The 16,748-nt window shown below is 51.6% G+C and overlaps 3 protein-coding genes across 3 annotated transcripts; 2 read left to right on the top strand and 1 right to left on the bottom strand.

The window, feature by feature from the left end:
* Positions 1-30: 30 nt before the first annotated feature.
* On the bottom strand, positions 31-2,098 carry TrAFT101_003945 (uncharacterized protein). Its single transcript, XM_024907286.2, has 3 exons — positions 1,233-2,098; positions 491-1,170; positions 31-428 (listed from the first exon to the last, which is right to left on the bottom strand). The coding sequence occupies exons 1-3, from the start codon at positions 1,652-1,654 to the stop codon at positions 370-372; spliced, it is 1,161 nt and encodes a 386-aa protein (XP_024766282.1). The 5' UTR covers positions 1,655-2,098; the 3' UTR covers positions 31-369.
* Positions 2,099-4,557: 2,459 nt separating this feature from the next.
* Positions 4,558-10,264, top strand: TrAFT101_003944 (uncharacterized protein). Its single transcript, XM_066127029.1, has 5 exons — positions 4,558-5,105; positions 5,464-6,192; positions 6,665-7,096; positions 7,199-7,356; positions 7,429-10,264. The coding sequence occupies exons 2-5, from the start codon at positions 6,177-6,179 to the stop codon at positions 9,787-9,789; spliced, it is 2,967 nt and encodes a 988-aa protein (XP_065983137.1). The 5' UTR covers positions 4,558-5,105; positions 5,464-6,176; the 3' UTR covers positions 9,790-10,264.
* Positions 10,265-11,468: 1,204 nt separating this feature from the next.
* TrAFT101_003943 (uncharacterized protein) lies at positions 11,469-16,565 on the top strand. Its single transcript, XM_024909267.2, has 3 exons — positions 11,469-12,233; positions 12,356-13,362; positions 13,461-16,565. The coding sequence occupies exons 1-3, from the start codon at positions 12,197-12,199 to the stop codon at positions 16,128-16,130; spliced, it is 3,714 nt and encodes a 1,237-aa protein (XP_024766286.1). The 5' UTR covers positions 11,469-12,196; the 3' UTR covers positions 16,131-16,565.
* The last annotated feature ends 183 nt before the right edge of the window (positions 16,566-16,748 follow it).

Genomic DNA, 16,748 nt, shown 5'->3' with positions numbered 1-16,748 from the left:
TAGCTTGCAAAATAAATTTCCAGGCTTATCGCGACATAGTGGAGCACTTGCGATAAGGCATTCAACTACGTACCTTGGTAGCGGTGCGTACTAGCGGCTTCCCGCCCCGCTCACATCTCTCCAACTTGATCTCCATCTTCAGACGCCGTGTAAGACGGGAGCAGTGCCTTAACAATATAAAATATAACTCGTATCACTACCGTTATGTACTATTAATGCTACTCAGCCAATATCCACGAGAAAATTCATCTCCCAGACTTGATCGTTCTACGTGCCCCATAGCTGCCTTGTTGCCAGTAAATTCCATTATAAAAATCAACGCAAATAACATGTCTGTGGTGTATAAATATCAAGAAAAGCTTTGCAAAACTATTGTTTCCTGTCTCTAACACACAATGCTGCGACGACGCTGATATCATCCAATTTTCCTATTCATGAAGAAGTAAGTATGTTTCATGAGGGTTGGGGGGATGGATAGATGTGAACCAACCTCCTTCGCTAGCCAGCCCTTCTTCTATGGCATGTTCCATGAATGGGCTCTCTGCATACGGGTCCAACGCTATCACTTTGGCAGCTGCCATTAGGTTTTGAGCTGCAAGAGCCATACCGCCATTACGTCCTCCTGTGCGATCGCCTTGGTCATCAGCGCCTTTCCCAGCTTCCCACGCTTTGATGCTTTGAAATACATTGGCAGCAATTTCGTGCCCCCAGAGATTATCAATAACACCATCGCTCATTGCTAGGACCACGTCGCCCTCTTCCAAATCTATTGTGTCAACAACTGCATTCTGCTTTGGCGTATCAGGGCTATTGGTGCCGAGCTGGCGTGGACAGTCGAACCAGTGCCACTGCTCTGTGGTTTTGTAGATGATCTCCTCATCTCGAGGTCGAAGAACCAAGATTTGACCGTCGCCCAGGTTTGTCGCATATAGAACTGGCGTAGCAACTTCGCGCCCCGCATCCATCACCGTCCTGTAATGCAGCTGGGCGCCACACACTGTTGTGGTCCCCTGCCAGTTATGAGCGCCAGTCGCTTCTTGCGTTTGCTCGTATGCCGTCTGAAGAGACGCAATGGGGTCGGGCTGATAGGCCACTTGCTGGAATAGGCTATTGGTCGACTCTTCTTCAATGGCCGCCGCCCAGAAGTGCAATACTAACCGCGACCACAATCTGTCATGTCCGTCAGGGCCGCGCTCTTACAGTATGGTTCACCATATCACAGGAGAAGTTACCCAGCATGACCTCGTGGGCGCGTTGCCCACGCGCCTACGCCATCGTTTGTACATATGAAATAGTCGCTAGCATACACGGCATCATCACCATTTGTGAGTCCTCTAATGAGCTCTCCATTGATAGTTGCGTGGGGTCGGCGGTCCCGGCTCAGGTGATGAGTACTTAGAGGATCTGAGAAGGAGACGGACGGAGGAGACAAGAAGGGTGGAGGAAATGGCCGAGGGGATCGTTTTGCAAACAGTCCAATGCCAGTCTCAAAGCGAAACGGTGATTTCGCATAGCGTGATGGCGATTGCGATGCCGCAGAGACGAAGCATCTCCCCCAGCGGCCCCACAGCAGACCTGGGAGCTGCTTCGGACGCGATGAAGAGGTAAGGAAAGCCGCCAGCGTAGGGTATTGTAATGTGCGCATTCCAACCATGTACAGCGATGCTGACCCGTTGGGGTCGCTGCCACAGCCTTTTGCAATTCCTGAATGCTATCAGGAGATTGTCTGGGAATCAGCAGCTAGATCGGAGCTTGAGACATGGCGCTCCTCCGCACGTGATGGCCAAAGTTCCGTTGCGGAGTATTGCGCGACTTGCATCCTACCCTACAGTATCTTGAGTATATACGGTTTGGATATCACAACCGCTTACGATGCAACGAATAGTCTTGTCTAATAGAGCGCGAGTAATGCTACCAGCTGCAATATATGATCGCCAAGGGTTGAATCTATTTCGTCTGTTTGGTTGTCTAATATCGCTTAACGATGTCTGCATTTGTAATAGTACCTAAGGTAGGTACCATAGCCCAGGCGGCCATGCGCGATATGAGTACCCATGTAAGTCGCAGCGGAATTTATAATGACAGTAGCCATATAAAATCAGAGGTCAAATTACCGCGGAGGATGGCCTCGACTTTCTAATTTCAACGGAAATGAAAAGGAAGGCACATGAGCGCCGCTTGAAAGCCCGACAACCCGAATGTTCCGCAGCAATTCAAGATCCAAGCAGGGGACATGGAGTACCACGTCAGTCAACTGTCAGTGAGAGCTGATCAGCACACCGACTGTCGGCGTCTACCTGACTGTATCTGACATTATTGGACTCCATAGCGAGTGGAGGGGGTCTGATTCGGGGGATCGCCAGAACAAAAAACAAGCAATTGTGGCTACGTGTACTACCGACTAATGTGTGTAGCAGACAGTAATACGGGGAGCTACGGGGCAGTACCGGGCGCACTCTAAGAATAGCGTGCGATGGACTTCTTGTCGCCCGTCGATTTGGATTTCATTGACGTACATGTTTCAGTGCGGCCAAGGCGGCGATCGGCTTGGGCCTGAAGATGGACACTGCGCAGACGAGAGCTGATTGATACAGGCAGATGGCATGGGTCCCGGCATTGCCTTAGCCCGGGGTAAAGAAGAGGCTTGGACTTTGCTGTGACGCGTCGATAATGGTGCAATGGCTCTAGATAGCAATGAATTCTTGGGCGATTTCATGATCAGATAGTATGCGGCTCTATCGTGGAAATAAAGAAGAATCAATTGCTTCCTTTTTTAAGGGGTTCAGATGACGTCAGAGTGCGTTGGCAGCTAGAGCTAATACGCACCACTACTGCCCTTCCTGGGTCGTCAGCACGAGCCATTCGATGGAGATTTGGCATTATGTTTCCTCGGTCAAAGAGGAATCATTCTTCAGCGGTTTGATTTTTTTTTGTGCCGGTTTTGCCTCAGCGGCAGAGGCCCATGAGTTTTCGAAACGGTGCCGCTCCCGAAAGCACTAGGAACAAGCGCTGACATGACTCTCGGTGCCGTCTCTGGTATATGGTGCGAGAGTCATGTCAAGGTACTACTGTTGGCGGTAGTAGGTGGTCGTACTTTGGGAGTCTTGGACATGACACTTTTCGCGGTGAGGCTTCGAACCTAGAGATGTTCGGCAAATCCCATTGGCAGAAAGATTTTATGGCTGGCTGTGCCACCCGCCTTTTGAATGCCGGGAGTTTCCCGATTTCGCTTGGCGACGGCGATGCATGTAATTTGTACAACGTTGCAGCTTGCGCTCGGTGTAATAATGGATGGATTGAATTTGGATTCTTCCCCAATGGGCAGAACTGCCATGGTAGCCTCCCTCCGCTATTCCAAACATGGCGTCGTAGCATTAGGCATAGGCTTGAAGCACTAGCATCTCCAGAGTGGCTCGGGAGGCAGACAGGTATATCAAGTCAAGCTCGTGCCCACGGCTAGCCGAGCATGCAGGGGCTTTAACAACCTTGGATCGAAGTGGTTTTAAGCAAGGCAAATAAATGCTAAATGCTAAAAAAAGTGCGCAAGTTCCTGCATCGCGGTGTGGCGCTACTTGCCTAGAGCGGTAGGACGGGCTGCAAGGCGGTGGACTGATTAATGCTGCGACTATTTAACCTCTGCGTCTGCGGGCTTTGACAGCCAGTGATGCACAGCGGCTAGAAGGGCCCGAAACAACAGGGCCATGGAATTATTCTGGCGGCAAGGTAGGCGTCATGGCCCTTGTTGGTGGATATGACTTGAGAGGGCCTCCCAAACCTGGGCGAAGTGATACATGGGTCTTTTCGATGATACCATTTGCAGGCATGCTAGTGCTACTGTATTGGCACACATATACGGAGTACGTTCCTATAAGTACCTTATTAGGCGCCTTGGCCTCAAGCAGCCAATGTAGTTCTGGAACGCCATTCCAGAAGCGACGGCGCTATCTACATGATGAGTGGGCTAAAAGTAGCATCAATACAGAAAGGCTCGTGCTTCCAGGCCCGTTGGATAGAGGTTAAATACATGTATCCGGCTCGTTGATAGGGGGTCCTTTGAGAAACCTGAAGCCCCACTGCGCATACGGGGCATCCGGAGCTACCTGATGATAGTGGCTTCAATTTTACGGAGAGACTGCTTGTTATCCACTGCGGGCGCAGAATTGCACGCAAAAGCCGTGATTGTACACGCAGAGAAGCGCCATCTCGTTAGGCAAATAAAGAGCGCGCCCAGGCAAATCACCGCCTGGGTCCAGAGGGGCATGCAAGTAGGTACATACCTCCTGGCCAACACCATCGTATACTTGCCCGTAGGCGCCGCCAATTGGTTTCGGCCCCGTATCTATCCCCGTATTTGCGTGCATAGTTGTCCAAATATGGGGCTCTTTGCGCTGCACATTCTTCAGTGCAGTACGCGGCATCTACGTCTAATAGCTTGGCCTCCGTATCCGTAATAGAGGATCAGGTAAAAGGACCTGGGTAGGCTATTTCCGTCGCTGCTTAAATAGCTCTCCAGCCTCCCCTCGATCTCTTGTGTGGCTGCTTCTGCGATTCTGGATCTTGCGACGTCGTTGTGACGATCTTGTCTCTCCATCTTCAGCTCCCGGTTTTAACGTTTGTGGCCGATCGCCTTGCTTAGTGCGCGCCGCCTCAGCTGCCACTCACCCGGTGACGTCGAGCATGCATGCTCCCGTGCCGTCACAGAGAATCTAGAACTGTCTTGGCGACTACGTGGAAGGACGTCAAGGACTCAGACAGGACGACGACGACGAGCAGGAGGAAAGCTTCAAAAGTGGGTTGGCCGCTGGAAAAATTGCTCAGAGTTGTTTTTTTACTCTCTTGGTTTTCTCTTGGTATTCTCTTGGCTCTTGGCCGCACCAGTCTCGCCCTTGGCAGCGCAGCGCCAACAACACATCTGATACGAGCGCCGGCACCCATTGGATATACCTGGACCGAAGCGCTGACGAGGTCTGGAGTGGCTCGCAGCATCGTATGACTGCGCCTCGTACAAACTGAAAACGAAACAAATACGCCACAGCCAAACAGCTTAAGCATCTGCTCTCTCCGCGCTCTCCTGAGCCAGTGAGACGCAAGAGTACCGGTACCTGGTGAGTAAGATTCCAATTGGGCTCCCAGTTGCTCCGTCCGCCGTGCCGTGGCCGTGGCTTGTCGGTATAAGCCCGCTAGAAACGGCGCGAGCTTATACGCGTGGCTGCAATACTCCCGCCCGGGCAGGTTGGAGAACATAAGGAAAGAAGACAAAAAGTATGAGGCGCTCCTGGATTGAAGCGGAGCCGTTGTTCTTGGCTTTTTTTTTGTGTGCTCCGGCCGGGTCTTCCTAGTCATGTTGCTGTCATGCCAATGTGCTCGATGGCTCCGGCATATCCGCTGGCTGGGAGCCCACCCCCATAGAAACGGCTTTCCCACAGCTGGTTTTGCATGAAAGAGGCCGTTAATGATAAATAGTACCAGACGCTCGTTTTTTCCCAGCCTGCCCTGCGACCTTGTCTCCCGCTTTCGCTTTCTCCTTCCCAAAGAGTAAGACGGCAGAGTGATTGGGGAAGAGGGCCCAAAGCAGCGCAACAAAGCATCAATCGCCAAGCGCTAACCGCAGTTCGACTAAATCAATACGATACGAGGCAATCCTGTCGCGTGCTTGTCTCACGGGGCCCTCCTGGATACTAACAAAGGTCTTGGAACAAAACATACGATACGAAGCCAAGAGCATCTTTCACGCCAGTTTATTGAAGGGGAAGGAAGAAGAAAAGGGCACAGAGTGCGTCGTTGATCGCCACTCTTTTTGACAGACGCCTACTTTATCTAGCCCGCGACACCATTGGGAATAAGCTCAGCCGTCTCATTTTTTTTTTTTTTTTTTGCTCAAGTCGCCGGACCCCGCCAATCGCAGCCTTCCCCCTTTTTGCGCTGTGCATTATACATTATCGACTATTGCATTCCTTGTCGGAGCAATCAACTCCGAATACGACACGACGGGGGGCGAAGGGAAAAAGATCGAAAAGAAGAGATCAAACTGCTCGCCATCATCCGTGGCCGTCGCCATCAGCGCAGAGTACGGATTTGTACATGATATCGCAGCGCTCTCGTCAGCACTGTACATAAACGCTCGCTCATCGCCGCCTTCTGTGTGTCTTGGTCCACGGATCGGCCGCATCGCCATCATGGGTCGCAATCGAGGTTCGTGCCCCATTCCTGTCTGGCCCGTCATTTTACGCATTCGTCACAATGCCCCTCCCACACCCCTACCAGAGCCCCCAGCAGGACCCCTAGCCTCTAGCTTGGCTTCATTCTAGGGGCTCCATTTCCCTCGCTAGACCCCAGCATTGCGCTGCGCAGGTCGGTGGCATCATTGGCCTCCACGCACCACAGTGCTTGGCCCTTTGTGGCGCCCCCGGCTGCTGTGCAGAGCAGCGAGCAGCGAGCGTGCAGCACGGCACAGCGCCCGTGCGACCTGCTGCCATACACCACCTGTCACCTGTACGCGCCGCCAGGGTGGCTCTGTTCGGCGCTGCTCGCAACCAGGCACGGGACGGATCTGCTTGGCTGGCGCTCTTAAACTCAATGCTTACCGCAATAAGCATGTCCAAATCGCCTGGCCTGCCGTTCTAGCCTCTTTTTCTTCCCACGAGTGCTGACCAGTGACCTATAGTTGTCTCGTTCATGTCCCAATTTTCCTCTGGGCGCAAGACACCGACATCTCCTTCGTCAACGCCTCCCTCGGACGAGTCTCCCTTGTCCAAGGATTTAAAAACCAAGGTCAAGAAGCGTCACTCGCTCGCGCATATCACACTGCGCAGCCCTCCCACGCCGCCGCCGCAGTCGGACTATGGCACTCCAGTAAACACCGTCGACATCAACACCGTCGACATCAACAACATTGACCCTCCCCGCCGCAACCGAAATAGCACGTCGCGGAATAGCGCACGACCCATGTCCATGATACAGACCTATCAGCCGATGGTCATGGAGGTCAACCAGGACACGATTCCGGAGCTGCAGCCCATCTTCTCGCTGCTCAACAGCCACTCCAACAAGCTGTACCACGAGGGCTATTTCTTGAAGCTGGATGACCAGAACACACGTATGTAATATATTTTTCATCTGTCTTTTCATTCCCAGCAGCGCATCTATCTGCAATCTTGATATCGAAACGGTTTGGCTGACTTGAATGTGTTTGATACAGAGGGCAAGCCGAATCCCGACAGAACATGGTCTGAATGCTTTGCGCAGCTTGTCGGGACTGTGCTCTCCTTGTGGGATGCCGCAGAACTGGATGCTGCCGGTGAAGATGGCGAGGTTCTTCCCAAATTCATTAATCTCACAGATGCCTCACTCAAAGTGGTAAGATAACCCCCCCGCTTGTCACGACTGCGAGACACTGACATTCTTTTTTTTCTTTCTCCTCTTTCACAGATCGACTCTCTGCCAACCCGATCAAGCGATGAGCAGCCTTTGCGAAATATTCTCAGCCTTTCCACCGCTGGCAGGAATCGGTACTTGCTGCATTTCACTTCTCATGACTCACTTGTCCAATGGACATCGGCTGTTCGATTGGCCATGTATGAGCACGCAGCCCTTCAGGAAGCCTATACTGGCGCCCTGATCGCTGGCAAGGCCAAATTTCTCAACAACATCAACGTGATGATGGAGAGGTCCAAAGTTACGATAGGGGCATGGGTCAGAGTTCGATTCGGAGCTGGCGTGCCATGGAGACGCTGCTGGTGTGTCATCACGCCACCTAACGAAAAGGAGTACAACAAGCTTCAAAAAGAGCTGAAGAAAAAGGCTCCCTACGAGCGATCTCATGCTCGCATCGTCAGGGGGGATATCAAATTCTACGATGTCAAAACCGAAGGCAAGAAGCAAAAGAGGACAAAGCCCGTCGCCTCCATCAGCGAGGCCTACTCTGCCTATGCAATCTACCCCCAAGCCAAGTCACTGGTAGATGCTTCCACTCTCATCAAGATTGAAGGTAACATTTCAATTCATTCTACTCCAGCGTCATCCTCCGAAGGATTTGTTTTCATCATGCCCGAGACCCGTCCTGCTGTCAGCGGCTTCGAGACAATGCTTCGCTTCTTGTTCCCGACCTGGGATACTTTTGGTCTGTACGGCCGCCCAGGCAGAATTGTTGCTAGCGTGCTGGATGCTAGGTCGCTCATGTTTGCTATGCCCAAGCACAAGAAGTACGGCTACTTGGAGCTGCAGGATGTTGTGACGCTGTTGCTTGATGAAAAGAGTTCGAGCTGGGATGAGAGGGAGTGGCGAAAGCGTCTCAAGGATGCCACCGGCACGCGGATGAACTCGATTGAAGATGGAAGCCGATCTTATTCTCCCTCTTCAAACTCAAACAGAGCCAGCGCTAGACTGAGCTACAACAACAAGCCCAGAGCAGTAGGGTTCGCCGGCGATGATTTGCGGAATTCTTCGGACTCAAATAGCCCAATATCGACGGGCTCCAGCTCTTCGCCAAATGATCAGTCCCCCCTGGAAATGGCTGCGCGAGTAGGAAGCTCAAGCTCAGATGAGGGCCGGGCAGTCACGCCGAATGGCTATGTCGAGCCCATTGAGAGCAGCAATGGAGCTATCCGCACGCCGGAACCTGTCGTTCGACCCCCGGTCATCAACCGTAATCCTCAGGATCGCCCGGCCAACGCACCTTATCATTCACCCGACCTCCGACGAGCCAACAACCGCCTGTCCCAAGGCACCCTGGCCCAAATGGCCAAGGCTGGCGGAATTGCTCTGCCAGGAGTTCCCGATATCCCAGATGACGAAGATGAAGAGTCCTATCATACGGCGCCACCACCACCAGTTCCGGTCCATGGTGGCGATGGTACCACATTTTATACCAACGAGAACCGATCTGCTCAGTCCTTGAACCCACCGCCAAGTCACTACAGCCACCACAGCCACCACAGTCACCATAGCTACCAAGACAACGACCGCCCGCCTACCGGCTACTCTAACCGATCTAATCAGCGACAGGCATCCCCATATGGACCGAGAGTGCCTTACTCGCATGATGACTATGACCAGAGGCCGTCCACGGGAGATGCTTATCATGGCCAGCGCCCACTGCCACCTCCTCATACTACATCCTACCCAAATGATCGGTATGGTGCCTACTCTCCAAATGGTGGCTCTCCCGGATATCGGCAGGGACACCCTCAGCGAAAACCCCTTCCCATGAGACCGGTCTCTTATGATAATAAACATCAGAGTATCACTCCAAACGACATCATTGATCATTATACTACCCAATCTCGAGCTCAATACGACGGCTTTCTCCCTCCTCAGCCACCGATGCATCTCGAGTTTGGCGACGAGCTCCAGCAACCTTTTGTGGACCGGCCACGCGCGGGTGTTTTAAAGACGGTCGGCGGTGCTGATCCGGACGCTCACTATTCTCCCGGCTTCGATATGGCCGCCGTCAACTTTGGACCAACAGTCAATTATGGTGCCCCTTCGGTGCTTCGCAAGCCTGCCCCCCCTACAGCGCAAGTACCACCACCGCCGAGGACACCGACAGAGCCTGCTAGCCACAGGAGGCAAGACTCCGCAACCATGCCATGGCAGCCTGCTGCGGCTTCGCCCAGCTCTCAGCGATCCCATGGCCTCACTCCCCAGCAATACGTTCAGCACCGAGCCTCTATTGCCTCGGCACCGTACGGACACGGGAGAACCATCTCAGCCAACTCCCTAGGCTCCATGATGGCACCGGGCCAGCCTGGTGGATACCCACAATCAGTGTCTAATATGCAGCAATATTAAGACGGTGCTTCTTTTCTGAAAGTACAATACCAGCATTTTTGGTTACGACATACCCTCCTTGCATGTTTCCTTGACTCTCTCTCTCCTCTTTTTTTTCTCCCGTCTTTCCCTATACGTTTTTTTTCGTATATCTCTTCTATCTTGCGATAGATACCCCATGAAGCGGTAGTAATGTATATGCAGCTTTTGATGCAGTATGCATTGGTAGGCGTTGGGCTGGCAGCATCACATATTGCAAAGTATATTTTGTTTAGAAGCAGTATCAGGAATGCTCTTATGACATCTTTTTCTTCTCCTCATATGATTGGCGTTTTGTTTTTGTCTTTTCTTTTGTTAGCAGGTGGAAGTTCTTCAGTATTCGTGTCAAGCGGACATGATGAAGAAAAAAATGCATTGATCACTATTCTTGATATTAGGTAGACTCATTATACAGATGGAAATACTACCAAATAACGAGGACAACTTTCCTTTTCATGACCAATATCTTTCTTTTTCCCTTTTAACTGCCTCGTGACGATGTTGTAGAGCAAATAGCAGTAGTAGTGGTAAGACTAGTTTTGCTGAATGAGCAGTGCGCGTGATTACTTACTATGACGCTTATTGAGACGCTGTGCTCATTCATCTACATGTGCTCTGCGCCCAGAGATAATCTTCACCGACGTAGTTGCAGCCGCAGCGATAAGCTCTGACGTTGACATTGACGTTAATAGAGGGGTTACAGTCCGCCGTTGCATCAATTTGAAGACTTGCATAAGTAAAGCATACAAGTGCAGAGTATCTAACGACCATTATTCGCTGCGTTCCTGGTTGAAGCCCCCTCACCACCACCGCAACCGCAAGCACCGCACTAAGCAGAGAACGTAGATACTCCGTGCTAGCAAGATACTACTAGATTATGTGACAGAGAGGGGTGGGAAAAGAAAACAAAAAGACAGGCGGCAAGCATGTCATTTTGGGGTTGCATGGGGCTTTCATTGGCCCCGACGCGCGTGCGGGCACGCAGCTGCAAGATCTGGAGCTACCCATTTCATGCAAGGCCCCAAATCCAGCGTTGCCGTCGCCGTCGCCGTCGCCGTCGCGAAAGGAAAAACGAGGCGAAGCGTTAAAAATGGGAGAGTGGGAGAGAGAGATCTGGTGACTTTGGCGGGGGAACTTGTCACGAACACGCGGTGCAGGGGGGTGTAAAGGTGTGGCGATGCGAGGCGCATTGTTTGTATGGTAAAAGAGATTTGAGGCGTTTTTTTCTTCTTTTCTTATTTTTTTTTTTTTTTTTTTTTTGGTGGAAGAACGTGTCTGGCGGAAGACGAGTAAAGACGCGCGCGGCGGACACCTTCGCGTGACTGTTGGAGGCGTTTTGGTGTGCAAGTCCACGCGCACACGCACGTCCACGCATCTGAAGACACGAGCACGGTACACGCCCGTTCTTGTGTCTTCCTCTTGTGTTTTTTGCGTGTTTCCATCTTAATTCTACTCAGACTACTCCGTATGCAAGGGGTTAATGCCGCTATGTTTTCTTCTCCATAGCTGTGGCGCGAAATGCGTGGGACGTGATGTGGAAGCCATGGGGCCCTGATAATGACGTTGCTACGGGCTTGATGATCTATCCAGGCGTTTGTTTGTTTCATCTGATTTCTTTTTTTCTCTTTTTCTCTTGTTACTGAGAACTACTGCTGCTGCTGCTGCTGCTGCTGCTGCTGCTGCTGCTATTTCTTATTTTAATTACCAATTGTATGCTGCCAGATACCCCCCTCCCTCCTCTCTTATTGCCTCTTTTCTTTGCTTTTTCCTGCTCCCCTCATCGCTGCGTCGCGCACCGGATGCCTCTTTTCGGGCCAATTTACTCCAGACGTAGGCACTGCCGACCCCGCTATCGCTAATCGCCCATCCCGTCAGCTAAAAGGCTTCTATACTCGGTGCCAGTGCCTTGCTTAGCTGCCTGCTGTGTTCTCCTCATCTCTCGACCTTTTTTTTTATTCCCCGCCGCGCAACGATAGACTACTATTAGTACTCTTCTTTTTTACATTTTTTCCCATAAATTCCCCCAGATAGGCACAGCCTCACGTCTGGCAAGCTCTGCAACTCTCACCCCGACTGGCTGCGCTGGTGGCGCAAGAAAAGAGCGGCCACTACGGTGCGGTGCGGCTGGTGTATGAGCTACCTTAGCTCCCTTATTAATTGAAAAGAGGGCGCTTGTGACAGTCACGTCCGCCTAGGCTCCCGCCAAGTTCCCTGATAAAGAGCACGCTCCCTTCTTGGTCTCGCAGGAAAAAAAAGAGAGGCGGTTCTGGATTTCGATCTTGTGTTCATCCCATTCTGCTTATACGACTAGCATAGCAAGCGCATTTTTTATTCCTCAGGCAGGCAACCTGGACCGATTTCTAGCTGTAGCTTCATCGGGTCGCTCCCAATGGACGGCGAAGAGCCAACGCAAGAGCCAACGCAAGGTAGGACCCAGCCGTGCATTCAATTCTCTGCCTCTGGATGAGGCTGGTGCGATGCGATGCGATGCGATTCGGTGCGGTGCAACGCAATGCAATGTGATGCTGACAAGTCTGTTCCCTCGCAGCGACGCAAAATATCCTCGACCCTCGCCGACTAGGCAAGCAGAACTCGGGCTTTTCGGACGAAGACATCTCAGACATCATCTGCGTGCTGTACCCACACTCGGACACTGCGCGAATCGAGGTCCAGCAGCTGCTCAAGACCGAGTCGCCGTACCTCATCGGCAGAGACGAAGCCGACGACGTCGAACTCGATTATGAGCACGAGGACCGACCGAGTCAATTCGAATCCAACCCCGCAAACCATGGCAACCACGCCATTATCCTGCGGCTCTCCAGCCAAGTTCACAGCCCTGCGGCCGGCTTTGTCTTTGGGAGGAACCCTGGTAGATGCGACATAGTCTTCGCCAATGATCCGCTGCGGAGGATCAGCAACATCCATTTTCGCATATTTGTCAATGAGCACGGCACCGTCATGATCGAGGACAAGTCTACCAATGGAACCTTTGTCGACGATCGCCTCCTCAAAAATGCCCACAGAGACCCTACAAAGAAGCCCATTCTCAAATGGATGTTGAGCTCAGGATCACTTATCCGAATCTATCTACACAACGAGATGCAGGACCTTACCTTTCGAGTCCGAATCCCTCGCCGCGCCGACGAATATATGGATGCCTACCAGCGCAAGGTGGACGACTATTTCCTTCGACACAACTTATTACCGGGGCCCGTTGAAACCATTACCGCCGGCCCTGGAGGCCACGTTGATTTATTCAAGAACGCTGGCCAGCTGATAACGCCGCGGCGCCCAGAACGCCAACCGAGCGAACAACGCTCTCCCACAAAGCGCAAAGATAACCGAGGCGTGCGGCGAGAGTGGAATGGGTCTGGCAAGTACAATCGGATTGGTATGATTGGCAAGGGAGCATTTGCCGTAGTCTACAAGGTGACATCCAAGTACGATGGGATGCCATATGCTGCCAAAGAGATTGAGAAGCGCCGCTTTATTAAGAATGGAGTGCTGGACCAGAAAGTTGAAAATGAGATGAAGATTATGCAGAGAGTAAAACATGTAAGCTGCGATTTACCACCCACCCACCCCCTTTACTTTCAACCATCTACCGTGTATGACTCGAGGGGTTGGCTAACTTGTGCGCGTGAATCTTAAAGCCCAATATCGTGCGTTATATGGAAAATTTCGACTGGGAGGATCGACTACTCATTATCATCATGGAGCTTGTACCTGGGGGTGATATTGGAAAGCATGTCGCAGACGAGGGGCCGTTTCCAGAAGCGGAGGCTAGGATAATTTCCCAGCAGTTGCTGAGCGCACTCGCCTACTTACATAACAACAACATCACTCACAGAGACGTCAAGCCGGACAACATATTGATCAACTCACTCAACCCTCTGGAAGTCAAACTCACAGATTTTGGCCTCTCGAAAATGGTGGATACGGAGCAGACATTCCTCAGAACGTTTTGTGGCACCCTACTATACTGTGCTCCAGAGGTGTATAACGAGTATGCAGAGTATGACGACAAAGGCGTCAGGAGCAGGGGAAAGAAGGCTCGCCGTGCTCCAGGCCAAAGATATAACCATGCCGTGGATATCTGGTCATTAGGCGGCGTCATCTTTTATTCCATGACCGGCCAGCCTCCTTATCCCGTAAAGAGCGGCACTAGCTATTCCGAGCTGCTGCATCAGATCATGACTATGTTGCTAGATATAAGACCACTAGACGAACGTGGTATTTCCGATAGCGGGATTGACTTCATCTGCGCCATGCTTCAGAGAAGGCCGGAAAACCGTGCGACGGTGGAAGAGCTGGACGAGCATCCATGGATCCACAGCAGGACTATTGAGGCCTCACAGTCGTTTGACGAAATCACCGACGAAGAAGATGTCTTGGAGTCTTCCCAGTATCACGGGACTCAGCACCAACCAAACGTGTACCAAATCGAGGACGAGAATGACCGGGTGAGTGATTCTGCAGGGGAAGAATCGGAAAGAGAAGACGAAAACGAGCAGCAAGAGCAAGATGAGAAGGAAAACATTGGCTGGAATTATACCTTTGGGCAAGGCACGATGCGACCTCTCCGATTATTTGGAGAGGTTGGTGTCTCGGCCGTTGGCAGTTCTGGTGCCGTCCCAGAGAGCCAGCTGAATCTACCAGCTGCGAAAATGACCGGCGATGGCAGCAACGGTAGCAATTTTGAAGGCCAAGACGACGAGGCTTACGATTCTGGGGATTCTGGGGATTCCGGTGCAACCCTGGTTAAGCTCGGCAGCATATTTAGGCCAGAGAGAAGCGTGTCTATCGATCACGCGCAATCTGCCGATCAACTGCAAAGCTTGGTGGAAAACGTTGCTTCACAAAGCCTTGGCGTCTCTGTGGTCGGGGTTGAGGATCCAAATGCGTCCAGCTATTCAATTGCCTCCTCCGACTTCAACGCCAGCAAGCGAAAATCCCCTTCGCCTCTTGCAGCAAGTGCAGATTTTGATAATGATAGCACGCCTACCGAAAAGCCAGCCCTTAAAAGATTAAAATCAGAGGGGTATATGGACGATGTTGCCGACCCTACAATCGAAGAGTATAATTTACTGTCCCGTATGCCACCGATTCAGAGATCTAACTCCGGCCGCCAGATCGATGAACCGGTGAGCAAAAAGCACTTTTGGGCTCAGGATCGCAGGACGTGGCATCTCAACTACCCCGAGATGACACAGCTTCAGTATGATGCGTTTCTCCTAGCAGCCAATCGGCGAAAGGAAGAGTTCCTCCCGGGCAAAACGCCCCTGTGGAGCCTGGCTATGAAGTACTTCCCCCCTGTTACTGCATTAGAAAGGCAAAATACGCCAGTTATACAGTCTTCTCCTGACGAGGACGTCAATATGGACTTTCCGGCGACGGGTCCATTCGCTGACGGCGCGGCTACTAATAATACAGAGATTCCAGATAGCCTTAGGGTAGTCCCGGTACTACAAGAAGACGGACAGCCTCGGACCATTGCTCTGATAGCTTCTGACACCATGTCTTGCGTCAGAGATATTGAGTGTCTCATGACCGATACATTGGTGTCATTTGGCCGTGGCCTCGAGAACACTGCCGTGTACGAGGACAGATTCAATTCCAAAGTGCCAAAGTATGCCTTTAAAGTTTTGCTGTGGAAGGAAGGCTATGACCCTTCCAACGACCCCGCCAAGGTACCCCTTCCATGGACACAGGATTTAGCAGGAGATGAGAAGTCATACCACCTCTGGATCTCGACCAAGGCCACGCTCGGGATCCGTATAAACGGACAAATGCTTGACTCTTGCGACTCGAAGAAGCCCTTTGGCCCCTCGAAAAACTGGACCAAAGTCTACAACGGAGACGAGCTGCTCATATGGGGTGACCCCAACGAACAAACCAAGCTCAAGGTCCAATGCCTTTGGGGCGGCTCAGCCCACGAGCGTAAAGACAAGCACCTCGAGCTCGCGACCACCGAGCTGGCCAAGGAGCTAGACGCCGCCTGCTTGCGCACGGAGAAGCGCATCCGCGACGTCTCCGACAAGCGAGCCGACAAGCGCCAGAAGATCAGCGAGGTCGAGGTGGAGGACAAGGAGCGCCTCCGACGGAGCGATTCCGAGCGCGAGAGAAGCCTCTTCTTTGAGAGGAAGAGACTGGAGGCCATTGAGTTCCTGGCTCTCAAGTCGGGCCATTCTACCACTGGTACTGCTTCTTCGAGGAGAGGTTCTCCCGCGACTAGTCTGGCGCCCTCTATTTTTTCGACCCGATTCCAGTCGACTGTGATGAGGACGAGTCCGGAGAAGGATGCTGTGCGGTTGGTTCGATGAAAGGGTGGAACACGTTTCCTCATCAACTTTGGCGTTATTCATTTCTTTCTTTCTTTTCACCTCATTGTTGTTATGCATCAAAAGTTCATGTAGGCACAATGTGAGCGAGCATCTTTTCTTCTCTTCTATTTTTCATTTCGTTTGGAAGTTTATTTATTTTGGGGGAAAAAATGGTTCTTTTGCGGAGGAGTGAACTTTGGGCTCTTTTTTCTATATATGAGTTCAAGGATGTATGTGTTGGATGACTGGATGGCTAGGCAGGAAAGGATGGAACTGGAATGGTATGGAATGGAAATATTGGGCAGCCCAGGCTGCAATTTGTTGCTATGACCGGGCACATATACGACACACACACATGTCATCTAATACATAGGCGTTGCACATCTCAGTATTATTAGAATATTTAGCAAATGCAATCTCTCAACTACAAATCGAAATCTTCTTCCTAGTTCCTTGACCTCTGATGCTGACTGACCTTCGTGAATCTCCCAGATAGCTAATCGTATTTAGACGGCAGTCAATCGACCTGTCATCTGTCCATGTTTCCTTGCCATGGTGGATTTATCGACCTTCCTCCCTCGCTATAATAAGCAATGGCACAAACCTGAAAGAAAACAA

The sequence above is a fragment of the Trichoderma asperellum genome, chromosome 2 (assembly GCF_020647865.1).
Source record: "Trichoderma asperellum chromosome 2, complete sequence".
NCBI classification, from domain to species: domain Eukaryota; kingdom Fungi; phylum Ascomycota; class Sordariomycetes; order Hypocreales; family Hypocreaceae; genus Trichoderma; species Trichoderma asperellum.
Note: the sequence above shows the minus strand (reverse complement) of the source record. Positions and strands in the feature narration are given on the sequence as shown.

Coding starts and splice junctions, on each gene's coding strand:
- TrAFT101_003943 (XM_024909267.2), top strand. CDS start 12,197: ATGGACGGCGAAGAGCCAACGCAAGAGCCAACGCAAG. Junction 12,234..12,355: donor AACGCAAGAGCCAACGCAAG/GTAGGACCCAGC, acceptor GTTCCCTCGCAG/CGACGCAAAATATCCTCGAC. Junction 13,363..13,460: donor TTATGCAGAGAGTAAAACAT/GTAAGCTGCGAT, acceptor TGAATCTTAAAG/CCCAATATCGTGCGTTATAT.
- TrAFT101_003944 (XM_066127029.1), top strand. Junction 7,097..7,198: donor GCTGGATGACCAGAACACAC/GTATGTAATATA, acceptor TGTTTGATACAG/AGGGCAAGCCGAATCCCGAC. Junction 7,357..7,428: donor CAGATGCCTCACTCAAAGTG/GTAAGATAACCC, acceptor CCTCTTTCACAG/ATCGACTCTCTGCCAACCCG.
- TrAFT101_003945 (XM_024907286.2), bottom strand. CDS start 1,654: ATGGTTGGAATGCGCACATTACAATACCCTACGCTGGCGGCTTTCCTT. Junction 1,171..1,232: donor CGCCCACGAGGTCATGCTGG/GTAACTTCTCCT, acceptor CGGACATGACAG/ATTGTGGTCGCGGTTAGTAT. Junction 429..490: donor AGGGCTGGCTAGCGAAGGAG/GTTGGTTCACAT, acceptor CTTCATGAATAG/GAAAATTGGATGATATCAGC.